Source organism: Haliaeetus albicilla, chromosome W (genome assembly GCF_947461875.1).
Source record: "Haliaeetus albicilla chromosome W, bHalAlb1.1, whole genome shotgun sequence".
In the NCBI taxonomy this organism is placed as follows: Eukaryota; Metazoa; Chordata; class Aves; order Accipitriformes; family Accipitridae; genus Haliaeetus; species Haliaeetus albicilla.
This window is the reverse complement of record NC_091515.1, coordinates 14,958,786-14,973,801: the sequence shown is the minus strand read 5'-3', so window position 1 is coordinate 14,973,801 and position 15,016 is coordinate 14,958,786. Positions and strand designations below refer to the sequence as shown.

Sequence of the window (15,016 nt, the reverse complement as noted above, 5' to 3'; positions counted from 1 at the left end):
GGGTGTCTGGGGTCTTCTGGGGGGTCTTGGTCCTCCTGGGGGGGGGGTCCCTGTTTGCGGCCCCCCCCCCCGACCCTCTCCCCCAGGTGTCCTCAGCAAAGCCCGGCTGCGGCAGGAGAGTGGGGGAGTCCAAGGGCAGCGCATGGTGAGAGGGGACGGGGGGGACATGGGCACCGGGGGGGACACAGGGACTGGGGGGCTACATGGGGACTGGGGGGGGACATGGGGGCACGGGGTTCGAGGGCAGCACACAGTAAGAGGGGATGGGGGGGACACGGGGACACGGAGGGGACATTGGATCATGTGGGGGAACACAGAGGGGACACTGAGGGGAGGGACACAGGCTGGGGGGGGCAGGGCATGGCCTCATGCCCACCTGCTCACAGGGACGACACCTCCGATGACGACTACGATGATGTTGACGTGTGGGTGACACCGTCCCCGATGTCACCCTGTCCCCCCATGTCACCCTGCACCCCGATCCCATCCCCTGGGCATCATCCCCACTCAGCAGGGTGGGGGCCCCCCGTGTCCCCCATCTCACCCGCCTCCCCTCTCCCCCCCCAACAGACCCAGCCGCGGTGACTCCAACAGGTACTGTCCCCTGTCCCCAACCCCGCCCCCTCCCCCAAATTGGGGACCACCCCTGTCCGTCCCCCCCCCCCGCTGACACTGCGCTCTGTCCCCAGTGCCACTCTGCCCCACGATGTGCCCCCCCCGCTGCCCCCCAAGGTGAGTGCCCCCCCCCCCATGGCTAGGGGACCCCGACACTGGCTGTCCCTAACCTGGGACCCTCAGGGTGGGGCTGGGGGTTCCCAGTCCCAAACTGGGGGGGGGGGGGGAGGCACCAGTCCCAAACTAGGGTCCCCAGCCCAACCACACCATGCTGGGGAGGGGGTGCCCCCCCGCCTTGGGCCCCCCCCGTGCCCCCCATCTGACCCCTTGTTCCCCCATCCCCTCTTCCCCCCTCATGTCCCCCCCCTTGGCAGCCTAAGTTCTGGACAAGCTCGGCTGAGGCCCCCCCGAAGACCCCCGCCCGCGGCCCTGGGGGCCCCTCCTGGAGCAGCCGCCCCCCCCGGCCCTGGTGCGCTGTGCCAGTGGCCCCGTGGGGGGGCTCTGCCCCCCGGCCCCCACCCGGGGGGGCCCCTGGCCGCCAGCTCAGGTAGGACAGGGACGGAGGAGGGGGGAATGGGGGGCGGATGGGGGGGGCGCAGGCTGGTGGGGGATCTGGGGGTCCTGGGGGGGATGACACTGGGGACATGGGACATCCCGCGCCCCCCCTGACCCCACCGTCATCCCCCCCAGACACTGCGCTCTGGTCGGGGCCCTGCAGCGAGGACCCCCCCCTGCTGCCCCCCAAGACAGAGAAGAACCGGAGAGCAGTGAGCCCCCCCCATCACCCTGTGTGTGTCCCCCCTTTTGTCACCAACCCCCCGTGACCTCTCTGTCCCCCCTCCAGGCCCCTGCAGACAATGGGGGGGCTGCCCTGAGGCCACACGTGAGTGCCTGGGGGAGGGGCTGGGGGGAGTGTACCCCAATACCTGCCCCCCCTCACCCCCCCGGCCCCCCAGGAGGGGTCCCTCTTCTGGAAGGTGTTCGATGGGTGTCCCCTGCACGTGACAGCCACCACCACCTGGACGCATCCCACCACCCACAGTGGGTTTGGGGGGGGCAAGGGGGGGGCACTGGGGCACCTTGGGGACATCATGGGGTGCATCGGGGATGTGGGGTGCACCAGGGACATCGGGAGGGTCATTGGGGACACGGGGTGGGGGCATTGGGGTCACTGGGGGGGTGCATTAAGGACGTTGGGTGGGGACATTGGGGGGGCACTGGGGACATGGAATGGGGTCACCGGGGACATTGGGGTGCATCAGGGACACTGGGGTGCCTTGGGGACCTCAGGGCATATTGGGGTGAGGGGAGGCTGGGGGGGACGGATGGACACAGCCCCTAACCCCATGCCCCCCCCCCCAGACCCCCACCTCATCCTGGGAGCAGAGGAAGGGATCTTCATCCTGAACCAGAGTGAGCCTGAGGCCACGCTGGAGCTGGTAGGTCTGGGGGGGCCGGAGGGGGGGGCCTGGGGAGTCCAGGGGGGGTCCTAGCCCCCCTGACCTCCCCCCCCAGCTCTACCACAGCTGCACCTCCTGGCTCTACTCCATCAGCAACATCCTCATGTCTGTCTCGGGTGAGTGTGGGGATTTCGGGGGGGCTGGGGACCCCCAGACCCTCACTGACCCCCCAGACCCTCACTGACCCCCCATCCCCCCCGCCTCCAGGGAAGACCCCCCCAGCTCTACTCCCACAACCTGCTGGGGCTCTACGAGCAGAGCAAGAGGGACCAGCGCCTGGGGGTGCACATCTCCCCCCACCGTCTGCTGCCCAGGTACGGGGGGGGGGCCCCCAGACCCCCAGTCCTGGTGCCCAGATGGGGGACCCCTGACATTGCTGCCCAGATAATAGGGGGACCCCCCCCAACCCTGCTGCCCAGGTAACAGGGACCCCCATCACCCCCCCACCCGGACATGGGGACCCCCCAGCTCTGGGCTGAGCCTGGGGGACATGTGAGGGGCCAGGGTGGGGGGGATGACACCTCGGGGTCCAGCTGCACCCCAGGGGTCCCCATTGTGTCCCCATCTCCCCCCCCCCCCAGGAAAAACATCACCTCCATCAAGATCCCCAACACCAAGGGCTGCTGGACCTGCTGCGTGGGTGCGTGGGGGGTCTGGGGGGGGCAGTGGGGGCTCGGGGGGGGTGTCTGACAGGGTCCCTGGGTGTTCCCAGCCAGGAACGAGCAGACCAGATGTCACTACCTGTGCAGGGCACTGGACGCCAGCATGGTGCTGCTGCAGTGGTACCAGCCCCTGCAGAAGTTCACGCTGGTCAAGGTGGGGACCCCTGACCCCCCACCCTGTCCCCAACAGCCCCCCCAACCCCCAGCCCATGTCACCAACAGCCCCCACATCCCCGTGTCACCGTGGTGGGTCCCCATGTCCCCACATCCCTGTGTCCCCATGGTGGTTCCCCACGTCCCCACGGTGGTTCTCCATGTCCCTGTGTCCTCATGTCCCCACATCCCCATGGTGGTTCCCCACGTCCCCACGGTGGTTCTCCATGTCCCCACGTCCCCAGCACTTTGACTTCCTGCTGACGTTGCCGCTGCGGGTGTTCGAGCTGCTGGTGACCCCCGGGGAGGAGTTCCCCAGCGTCTGCATCGGGGTCAGCCCAGGCCCCTCACCCGCCCACCCCGTCCTCTTCCACACCATCAATCTCAACTCCCTCACCTCCTGGTACACCCACACTGGCTCCGGTGAGCCGGGCTGGGGGGCCCGGGGGGGTTTGGGGGGGCCTGGGGAGCTGGGGTTCCTGTGCTCTGGCTGGGCAGCCTGGGGGAGTTGGGATCCCTGGGGGATTTGGGGAGACCTGGGGGATTTGGGGGTCCCTGTGCTCTGTCTGGGGGTCCTGGGGGATTTGGGGATCCCTGGGGGATTTGGGGTCCCTAGGGATTTGGGGGGACTTGGGGGGTTTTGGGGTCCCTGGGGGATTTGGGGTCCCTGTGCTCAGTCTGGGGGTCCCTGGGATGATTTGGGGATCCCTGGGGGTTGGGGGTCCCCTATTGTATTGGGTCTGGCTGAGATGGAGTTAACACTCCCCATAGCAGCCCTCATAGTGCTGTGCTCTGCATCAGTAGCTAGAAAGGTGTTGATAGCACACCAGTGTTTTGGCTACTGCTGAGCAGTGCTGGCACAGCATCAAGGCTGTCTCTCCAACATTTTTGCCCCCCCCTCAATGGCAGGCTGGGGCAGGGCAAGATCTTGGGAGGGGACATAACTAGGACAGCTGACCTAAACCAACCAAACAGATATTCCATACCATATGACGTCAGCTCAGATATAAAAGCTAAGTAAAGGGAGATGGAAGGGGGGCATTTTTGTCTTCCGGAGCAACCGCTACGCGTACTGAAGCCCTGCTTCCCGGGAAGCGGCTAGACATCGCCTGCTGATGGGAAGTAGAGAATAACATCATTTGTTTTTTCTTTGCTTTCGCGCGCGACCTTTGCTATCACTTTATTAAACTGTCTTTATCTTGACCCATGAGCCTTTTGTTATATTTTCTCCCCCCCCCGTCCAGCTGAGGAGGGGGAGTGATAGAGTGGCTTTGGTGGGCACCTGGCACCCAACCAGGGTCAACCCACCACAGTCCTTTTTGGCGCCCGAACAGGGACAAGACAACGGCAGTTTTGCATTAAGCGTTCTATAGCTAGTTATTAAGTGGCAAGCTCCTGTGCAGGTCACGGAGCTTGTTGGCTGCTTGCTTATCTCTATCTTGCTGAGTTTGGGAACATGGTAATACAAATAATGGCTGTGTGCTTCGTCCTGGCATTGATGGCTTTGCTGTGCTGCGGGAGCTATCTTGTGGAGGAGATGAGGGAACACATCTCCCTCTCCCTACCAGGCATTGATGTGAATGGTTTTATTATGCAGGCTCCCGAGGTCCTTGTTCACCCTTATGTAAGCTGTTCAATACTAATAATTAATACTGGTGGCATATTATGGGTATTGTGGAATCTGGTCTCGTCCTGGTATAAGAGAAGGCAAGTTTTAGGTGAGGCAATACTTAAATGTGCCCTCAAGCGACCAGTGCCTGGGTGGCAGGGTATATGGAAGGATTTGGGCAGATTCCTAGGACGGTTATCACCTCCCATAATCTGGGATTTTACATCTGAACAGGCAAGTAACCCTGGCAAACTGACGCGCCACCTGATAGAAGGGTGCCTTGCCTATCCCAATGAAAACCAGCAGCTTCTCGCACTGTACTGGGGCCTGGCCTATGCCTACCGAGCCATAGTTCAACACTGTCAGAGGACCATGGTTGAGGCAGGGACCCAGACTGCATCTGAGGACACCATGCTCGAGATAGGGACCCAAACAACAACAACAACTACAGTAATTGCCCCAATAGTGAAAAGGAAACAGTGGACAAGGAGATCAACAGGTCCATACCATCGATTAGTGAGGGAAGAAGAAGAAGAGGAAAGGCTTGATCTAGAAGCTGGTCCTTCGATAAGGAAATTGGAGGAAGGAGTGAGGGAACTTAAACAGGAAGCGGAAACTACCCAGTCCCTGACGTCCTCAGAACTTCGGGACTTGCGGAAAGATTACAGCCGCCAGCCAGGTGAGTGTATTGCTGCCTGGCTGCTTCGATGCTGGGATAACGGGGCTGATAGTCAGCAGCTGGAAGGCAAGGAAGCCCAACAGCTGGGATCCCTCGCTAGAAACCAGGGAATTGAAAGAGGAATTGGAAAAAGAGGCAGCAGTTTGCAGTCTCTGGAGCTGGCTCCTCTCAAGTGTGAGGGCAAGATATCCATTCAAGGAAGATCTTGTGAATTCCTCAGAAAAGTGGACTACCGCAGATGAAGGCATCCAGTACCTGAGAGAGTTAGCAGTGGTGGAAGTCATCTACAGTGATCTAGATGATGAGGAGGTCTCCAAAGACCCAGAGGATGTCCTGTGCACACGGGCCATGTGGAGAAAGGTGATTCAAGGTGCCCCAGCGTCGTATTCTAACAGCTTGGCAGCAATGTATTGTCCAGATATGGAAACACCAACTGTGGAGAAAGTGTCGTCTTGGCTCCAAAACTTTGAGGAAAATCTCTGTGTCTCCTCATCCCTACAGGACAGTGCCTTGGCTGTTAGGGATGCTCCAAGAAATCAGTCCTCTCCTGCCCTGGTCAGAGGGAAAGGGAGCCCAAGGCGTATGCCATGTGGTACACTCTGGTTCTTCCTGCATGACCAAGGGGAGGACATGAGGAAGTGGGATGGTGAACCCACCTTTAAGCTGGAAGCCCGCGTACGTGAACTGAGAGGGAAGACAGCTGTTAAGAAGGGGTCACCCAAGAAGAAGGCTGTCAGCGTAGTTGCTGTAGAGGCCCAAGAAAGCAATCAGTGATCCTCCAGGCATAGAAGAACTGAAACCACCTCCCTTGATTCTGGTGAGGGGACTTCTGGTCTGGCACCGCAGGGATCGGACAGTGAATACTCTGATGAGGAACAGCAATAGAGGGTCCCTGCCTTTGGCCAGGAGGAGGAAAGGGATGAACGGATATACTGGACTGTGTGGATTCGATGGCCTGGCACATCAGACCCACAGAAGTATAAGGCTTTGGTAGACACTGGTGTACAGTGTACACTGATGCCATCAGGATACAGGGGCACAGAACCCATCTGGATCTTTGGAGTGACAGGGGGATGCCAAGAATTGACTATACTGGAGGCTGAAGTGAGCTTGACAGGGGACAAGTGGGAAAAGCACCCCATTGTGACCGGCCCAGAGGCCCCTTGTATCCTTGGCATAGACTACCTCAAGAGAGGGTACTTCAAGGACCCAAAGGGGTACCGATGGGCTTTTGGTGTAGCCACTGTAAATGCAGAGAAGATCAAACAGCTATCTACCCTGCCTGGCCTCTCGGAAGATCCCTTCATTGTGGGATTGCTGCAAGTTGAAGAACAGCAGGTGCCAATCGCTACCAGGACGGTGCACCGTCGGCAATATCGGACAAACCGAGACTCCCTGGCTCCCATCCATGAGCTGATTCATCACCTAGAGAGCCAAGGAGTCATCAGCAAGACTCATTCACCTTTTAATAGTCCTATATGGCCAGTGCAAAAGTCTGATGGAGGGTGGAGGTTAACAGTAGATTATCGCGGCCTGAATGAAGTGACACCGCCACTGAGTGCTGCTGTACCAGACATGTTAGAGCTCCAATATGAACTGGCATCAAAGGCAGCCATGTGGTATGCTACAATTGATATTGCCAATGCATTTTTCTCCATTCCTTTGGCAGCAGAGTGCAGGCCACAGTTTGCTTTCACATGGAGAGGTGTCCAATACACCTGGAATCGACTGCCCCAGGGGTGGAAGCACAGTCCTACCATTTGTCAAGGATTAATCCAAACAGCACTGGAACAAGGTGATGCCCCTGAACATTTACAATACATAGATGACATCATCGTGTGGGGCAACGAGGCAGAAGAAGTGTTTGAGAAGGGAAAAAGAATAATTCAGATTCTTCTGAAAGCTGGTTTTGCCATAAAGAAAAGTAAGGTCAAGGGACCTGCACAGGAGATTCAGTTCTTGAGAATAAAATGGCAGGATGGACGCCATCATGTCCCTATGGATGTGGTTAACAAGACAGCAACTATGTCTCCACCAGCTAACCAGAAAGAAACACAAGCTTTCCTAGGCCTTGTGGGGTTCTGGAGAATGCATATTCCAGGTTATAGTCAGCTTGTGAGCCCTCTCTATCGAGTAACGCGGAAAAAGAACTATTTTGAATGGGGCCCTGAACAACAACAAGCCTTTGAGCATATCAGACAGGAAATAGCTCGTGCAGTAGCTCTTGGGCCTGTCCGGACATGACCAGATGTGCAAAATGTACTCTACACTGCAGCTGGGGATCATGGTCTCACCTGGAGCCTGTGGCAGAAAACACCAGGAGAAACCCGAGGTCGACCATTAGGGTTTTGGAGCCAGGGGTACCGAGGATCAGAAGCCCACTACACCCCGACTGAAAAAGAGATACTAGCAGCATATGAGGGGGTTCGAGCCGCTTCAGAAGTTGTTGGTACAGAAGCATATCTCCTCTTGGCACCACGATTGCCTGTGCTACACTGGATGTTCAAAGGAAACATCCCCTCTACACATCATGCAACCAGCGCTACATGGAGTAAGTGGATAGCATTGATCACGCAACGGGCTCGACTGGGGAAATCTAACCACCCAGGAATTCTGGAAGAGATCATGGACTGGCCAGAAGGCAGAGATTTTGGAGCATCACCTGAGGAGGTGGCTCGTGCCCAAGAGGCACCACCATATAATGAGTTATCAGAAGACGAAAGGTGTTATGCTTTGTTTACTGATGGATCCTGTCGTGTGGTAGGGAACCATCGGAAGTGGAAAGCTGCTGTGTGGAGTCCTACACGACAAGTCGTTGAGGCCACTGAAGGAGAAGGCGAGTCAAGTCAGTTTGCAGAAGTGAAAGCCATCCAACTAGCCCTAGACATTGCTGAACGAGAAAAATGGCCGGTACTCTACCTCTATACCGACTCCTGGATGGTGGCTAATGCCCTATGGGGGTGGCTACAGCAGTGGAAGAAGACCAATTGGCAACGCAGGGGTAAACCCATCTGGGCAGCAGCATTGTGGCAGGACATTGCTGCCCGTGTAGAACACATAACTCTAAGGGTACGTCATGTAGATGCTCACGTGCCCAAAAGCCGTGCCACTGAAGAACATCGAAACAATGAACAGGTAGACAAGGCTGCCAAAATAGAAATAGCTCAGGTGGACCTGGACTGGGAGCGTAAAGGTGAGCTATTTGTAGCTCGATGGGCCCATGAGACATCGGGACATCTAGGGAGAGATGCAACATATAAGTGGGCTCGTGATCGAGGGGTGGACCTGACCATGGAGGCCATCACACAGGTCACTCATGAATGTGAAACATGTGCTGCAATCAAACGAGCCACCAGAGTAAAGTCTCCCTGCAACAGAGGGCGGTGGCTGGGTTTTTGATATGGCGAGGCCTGGCAAATTGACTACATTGGACCACTGCCACGAACACGCCAAGGCAAGCGCTACATACTCACCATGGTGGAAGCAACTACTGGTTGGCTAGAAACATATCCTGTAAACCATGCCACTGCCCGAAACACCATCTTAGGCCTCGAAAGGCAAATTTTATGGCGACACGGTACCCCAGAAAGAATTGAATCAGACAATGGGACTCATTTCCGAAATAACCTCATAAGCTCCTGGGCAAAGAAACATGGCATTGAGTGGGTGTACCACATCCCCTATCACCCCCAAGCATCTGGAAAAATTGAGAGATATAATGGACTGTTGAAGACTATGTTGAGAGCGCTAGGCAATGGGACATGGAAGCATTGGGATACAAATTTAGCAGAAGCCACTTGGCTAGTTAACACCAGAGGATCTGCTAACCGTCCTGGTCCTGCCCAAACAAAACCCCTACATACTGTGGGAAGAGATAAGGTCCCCGTAGTGCACATGGGGAAGTGGCTGGGGAAGGCAGTGTGGATTGCACCTCCCATGGGAAAAGGCAAACCCATTCGTGGGATTGTCTTTGCTCAGGGACCTGGGTGTACTTGGTGGGTAATGCGGAAGGATGGGGAGACCCAGTGTGTGCCTCAAGGACATTTAACCTTGGGGGAAAAATAATCTGTGATGTGAGTTGTATGTTGTAGGAAGTAATGTAGCAGGAATGACCTGAACTGCAGAGGAGTGAACTTCGCAAGGAACCAGACAAGTGCATCGGTGACCCAAACCAAGCCGGTGTTGGGGCCCAACGATTGAACATACTGCTTCTCCTGTCCTGACCACTCATCTTGATGGATGGGGCCCAAGTCATAACCTGTGTGTGAACATCTGGAGGAGTGGAAGAAGCCCATGGAATATCTATCTCTTAAAGGACAGGGGATAGTAATTAATAAGAATGTATAAATCTGTACGTTGGGTATAGAAGTGGTTTAAGTATGTAGTTTCAGTTGTAAGTGTTGGTAAGAAGGGATTTCAGTAATGAGAATTAAATACAATAGTATGGTTAGAAGATATCTGTATTAAATTATGTGGGACCTGAGCAGGACACAAATGGTATGGAATAAGGGGTGGAGATTGTATTGGGTCTGGCTGAGATGGAGTTAACACTCCCCATAGCAGCCCTCATAGCACTGTGCTCTGCATCAGTAGCTAGAAAGGTGTTGATAGCACACCAGTGTTTTGGCTACTGCTGAGCAGTGCTGGCACAGCATCAAGGCTGTCTCTCCAACATTTTTGCCCCCCCCTCAATGGCAGGCTGGGGCAGGGCAAGATCTTGGGAGGGGACATAACTAGGACAGCTGACCTAAACCAACCAAACAGATATTCCATACCATATGACGTCAGCTCAGATATAAAAGCTAAGTAAAGGGAGATGGAAGGGGGGCATTTTTGTCTTCCGGAGCAACCGCTACGCGTACTGAAGCCCTGCTTCCCGGGAAGCGGCTAGACATCGCCTGCTGATGGGAAGTAGAGAATAACATCATTTGTTTTTTCTTTGCTTTCACGCGTGACCTTTGCTATCACTTTATTAAACTGTCCTTATCTTGACCCATGAGCCTTTTGTTATATTTTCTCCCCCCCTGTCCAGCTGAGGAGGGGGAGTGATAGAGTGGCTTTGGTGGGCACCTGGCACCCAACCAGGGTCAACTCACCACACCTATGCAGTTGAGGGGACCTAGAGGGGAGTTGGGGGGTCCTGTGCCAAGCCTGGGGTGTGTTGGGGGTCCTGTATTCCACCCAGAAGGGTCTATCTGCAGCCTGAGAGGATTTGGGGGGTCCCTCACCCAGGTTGGGGCATGCAGAGAGGGGTTTAGGCCCCCTCCTCACTGCTGCCCCCCACCCCGCAGAGCCCTCCTGCCCCAGCCCCGTGCAGGTGACGCAGCTGGACAGCAAGACCGTGCTGGTCCTGCTGGACTGTGAGTGCATCTGTCCGTCCGTCCATCCCTGGGTTCATCCATCTGTCTGTCCACCCATCTGTCCATCATCCCCCCATCCATCCAGGGGGATGTCTGTCTGTCCATCTATCCACTGTCCATCCACACATGTCTGTCTGTCCATACATCCATCCATCTATCTGTCCGTCATCCATCCATCTGTCCATCCATCCACCCACCCACCTGTCTGTCCGTCCATCCACCCATGGTGGAGGCAGGGCAATGGGACAGGGATGCCCTGGCAGGGCTGGGGGTCCCCCGAGGTGGGGCCGGGGGGGTCTCGGGGTGGGGGGGCTGACCCATGTGTCCCCTCCCAGGGAGCATGAAGCTGGTGACACTGCAGGGAGACCCTGCCCAGGGGCTGGCGGCCCCCGACATCCCGTTTGATGTGGCCGTGGAGGCTGTGGGTGGGGGTGGGGGGGCTGGGGGGGCTCAGGGGGGTGGTGGGGGCCAGGGGGGCTGGGGGGAAATGGGGAGTCGGGGGGTGCTGGGGGGGGAACTAGGGGTGCTGGGGTGGTGGTCAGGGGGTGCTGAGGGGGTCAAGGGATACAGGAAGGTGTCGGGGGATGCAACGAGTCTACAGAATGCCTGACAGTTCGAGAACAGCGCGACCTTGAGCAGCTTGTAGTGTATCCTTGAAAGTCTGGAAAGATCCGAGAAGAGCGGTACAAAAACAAGATAATGATAAGAAGAACCGTCCTGACGAACTCACCAATCATGAATTGTTAGTTACTAACTAAACCAATGATATACTAACACATACTCTGAAGAAGGGGATAAAAAGGTGTGTTAGAACAATAAAGTAGCCATTTTGCATGATCTATTTACTTGTCGTGTCCGTCTCTACCGCGACAAATGGTGACCCCGATGCGTTTGGGCGAACAGATCATTTAAAGGCGATAAATCTGGCACTAGCAAGAAGTATACCGGCGGCGACGAGAGCTGTGGAGGAGTATACTAGCGGCGAGAAGAGCTGCGGAGGTGGAGCCCGGTGAAGCTGAGAGCAGTGGGAATCTGCTTGGTCCGGACCTGAGCCTAGACACCTAAAAAGGTGAGCCACCGGGGACCAAACTGTTAGAATGGGGCAGCAATTAACAAAAGAAAAGGAGACAATTTTGTCTACCTGGAAAGCCCTATTAAAAAGAAAAGGGGTTAAAACCCCAGAACAAAGCCTGAAAAGGATTTTGATATGGTGTAAGATGCAAGGCTTTCAAGGCACAACAGTTACTGCATTCAGTATGGGTGCATGGCAAGCAGTGGGATGGAAAATGTTTGATGAGATCTCTAAAGGACAGAAAGAGCTGTGTAAGTTGGCGATCGTATGGCGTCTATTACGTGAGACCCTGAAGGAATGGAAAGCAGAATGTGATGCGAATGATCAGCAAAAGAAAGATGAGAAACCAGAAAATGTTAGGAAGGAAAAAGATTCTGACCAAGGAACAACTGAAGCCGATGCTGCAGTATCAGCAGTAGCAGGCAGAAAACCCCTCACGGGCAAAATCAGATCATGCCCTTATCCACCTCCTCCTCCTACGCCATTAAATACTTTACTGGGCGATGAGGGGCCCTCCTCACCTACTGGTGTGGCAGCGGAAGGGGTGACTCAATCAGTCCCCCCCCCGAGGAGAAAAATGCGGCGACTCCAGCGACTAACACTGAGCCGGAAAGTGCGGGCCGACCTGACTGTGCGGGCCGTAATGAATGTGAGGGCCGAACGGAAAGTGAGAGCCAAAATGAAAGTGAGGCAGAAGAAGCTCTAATTGACGCTATGCGATCTCTGCAGCTCGCAGATAAAACCATGCCAAAAGAACCCCTGCCATGGACTCTCCCTCCATCCACAATAACTGTAGTCCCAAAATCCCCTGATCAATTTTGGGAGGGAGTTAGAAGATATGCTGCCGACACCGGCAACTGGGATCTAGTAGAACGCCTCAGCCCGTGCTCTCTAACACCAGCATTTCTAAAGCCTCTAGATAAAGCAGCAGAGGCTCCTGCTACATTTCCTGTTTTCAAAGCTGCTGCAGGCACAAACCAGCACGATGAGCACAATCCAATCGGCTGGAAAGTAGTGCAGGATTTGCAGAATAAAGTACAAAAATTTGGAATCAATTCTCCTGAGGTGATGCAACTTATTCGAATAATCAGCACAGATCTGCTGTGTCCATATAACATTATGCATCTCGCACAAGTGCTGTTTCAGCCCGTACAATTGCAAGTGTTTCAATCTACTTGGAGGCAGATGGCACGCACAGCAGCACAGAATAATTTACGACTGCCACAGGGTGACCCGAGATTAGGCCTTGGAGAGGATGCTTTGCTTGGTGAAGGGCCGTTTAGTAACCCTCAGCTGCAGGCTACATGGCCTCCGATTGTTCTCGAACAAGCACAAAATCTAGGGCTTATGGCATTAAAGCGAACCATGGAAATGGCAGCTCCAAAGCAAAAATACATCGCTATCCACCAAGGCCCCAGAGAACCCTTTTTACAGTTTGTAGAAAAAATATCTGCCGCACTGGAAAAACAGGTAGAAGATGAGGTGTTAAGACAAATGCTGTGCAAACAGTTAGCAAAAGATAATGCTAATGAGGACTGTCAAAAGATAATACAGGCTTTACCAGGAGATCCTTCTGTTCCTGACATGGTGGCTGCATGTTCTAAGGTTGGGACAGTGGAACACATGGCGGCCGTCCACTCGGCAGCGCACGTGGCCGCCCTAGCCAATGCTATGAGAAATTCAGGGAAATGCTTTGGGTGTGGCAGAGAAGGGCACATAAAGGTAACTTGTCCACACAAAACATCACCAGGTAAACAACCGGTGCACAACCCACCGGAGATTAATTGCAACAAATGCGGAAAATCAGGACATTTTGCAAAACAGTGTCGTTCCAAATTTCATGTTAATGGGCAGCCGCTACAGGGAAACCACAAAAAGAGCGCGAGAGTGCGCGCGAGGACAACAAATCCCCTCCCGACAGCCGGCCAACTCCCCTCTGCAAAAAATTGTCAGCCGCAACAGCTGGCTCAGCAGGGCTGGATGTATCCACCGCCGACACAGTAACTCTAGTCACAAAAGACATCGTTAAGGTCCCTCTTAATGCAAGGGGTCCTATAGGACGAGGACTGAGTGCATTGCTACTGGGAAGATCAAGTAGCACGTTAAATGGACTAATTGTACATGTGGGAGTTATTGATGCTGATTTTACAGGTCAAATTTGCGCGATGGTTTCGACCCCCTACCCACCAGTAACAATCCCTAAAGGTAGTCGCATTGCTCAACTTGTTCCTTTTTTGAGTTCTATTTCAAAAGCAGAACAGCGACTGCGATGCGATGGAGGCTTCGGCTCTACGGGACCCCCTCAGGTCTGCTGGTCTCATACTGTCTCATCATTCTGACCACATATGACGTGCACACTGTCGAATCACGGAAGATCTCCGACTACAGTAAGGCTTGCAGGGCTCCTGGATACCAGAGCCGATGTGACTATTATTGCCGATTATCTGTGGCCATCCACCTGGCCCACAGAGGAGGCTGGTATGGGAGTAGTGGGGCTGGGAGGATCCGCGCGAGCAAAGACGGCAGCCACACCAGTTCTGATTACCAATCCTGAGGGCCAACAAGCAGTCATTAAACCATATGTGACGGCAGCTCCCCTCAATTTATGGGGGAGGGAATGCTTGTCACAGTGGGGGGTGAGAATTACCACAGATTTTTAACGGGGGCTGCTGTGCTGCAGGGTGTTAGACAACCCACGCTTGTTTTAACCTGGTTAACAAATAACCCTGTGGGGGTGGATCAGTGGCCCCTACCAATGGAAAAATTAAAGGCCCTGCAAGAATTGGTAGCAGAACAACTAGCTGCCAGACACATTGAACCCTCCCACAGTCCGTGGAATACTCCAATGTTTGTGATAAAAAAGAAATCAGGAAAATGGCGATTTTTGCATGACCTGCGGCAAGTCAATGCTGTCATGGCCACGATGGGGGCTCTGCAACCAGGCATGCCTTCACCTGCCATGATCCCTCAAGATTGGGAAATCATTGTCATGGACCTTAAGGACTGTTTTTTTATGATACCATTAGCTTCCCAAGACAAAGAAAAATTTGCATTTTCTGTGCCTTCTATCAATCATGCAGAACCGGCAAAAAGATATCAGTGGAGAGTTCTGCCGCAGGGCATGAAAAATTCACCAACCATTTGTCAATGGTTTGTAGCACAAGCTCTGTCACCTGTAAGGGAAAAATTCCCTACTAGTTATTGTTATCACTATATGGATGACATTCTGTTAGCATCAGACAACAAGGAGCAGTTGAATGACATGAAAAATTTGGCCAGGAATTCGTTACAACAATATGGGTTAGTTATTGCCCCTGAAAAAGTGCAAAAAATAGAACCCTGGAAATATCTGGGAATGACAATTACAAGCAAGCAGGTTCTGCCCCAACCTGTGAAACTCAACCTT

General features: G+C 54.6%; 1 protein-coding gene across 1 annotated transcript in view; it reads left to right on the top strand.

Annotated features, from left to right (window-relative positions):
* LOC138683632 (mitogen-activated protein kinase kinase kinase kinase 1-like) overlaps nt 1-15,016 on the top strand; it is a 31,824-nt gene that overhangs the window by 13,724 nt on the left and 3,084 nt on the right. Inside the window, 17 exon segments of the mRNA XM_069775627.1 lie at nt 87-145; nt 387-425; nt 571-594; nt 690-732; nt 990-1,014; nt 1,017-1,139; nt 1,142-1,162; nt 1,306-1,382; nt 1,575-1,656; nt 1,978-2,054; nt 2,131-2,195; nt 2,288-2,389; nt 2,657-2,715; nt 2,788-2,891; nt 3,136-3,313; nt 10,470-10,538; nt 10,874-10,961. Coding sequence (XP_069631728.1) covers nt 87-145; nt 387-425; nt 571-594; nt 690-732; nt 990-1,014; nt 1,017-1,139; nt 1,142-1,162; nt 1,306-1,382; nt 1,575-1,656; nt 1,978-2,054; nt 2,131-2,195; nt 2,288-2,389; nt 2,657-2,715; nt 2,788-2,891; nt 3,136-3,313; nt 10,470-10,538; nt 10,874-10,961 — 1,235 coding nt within the window.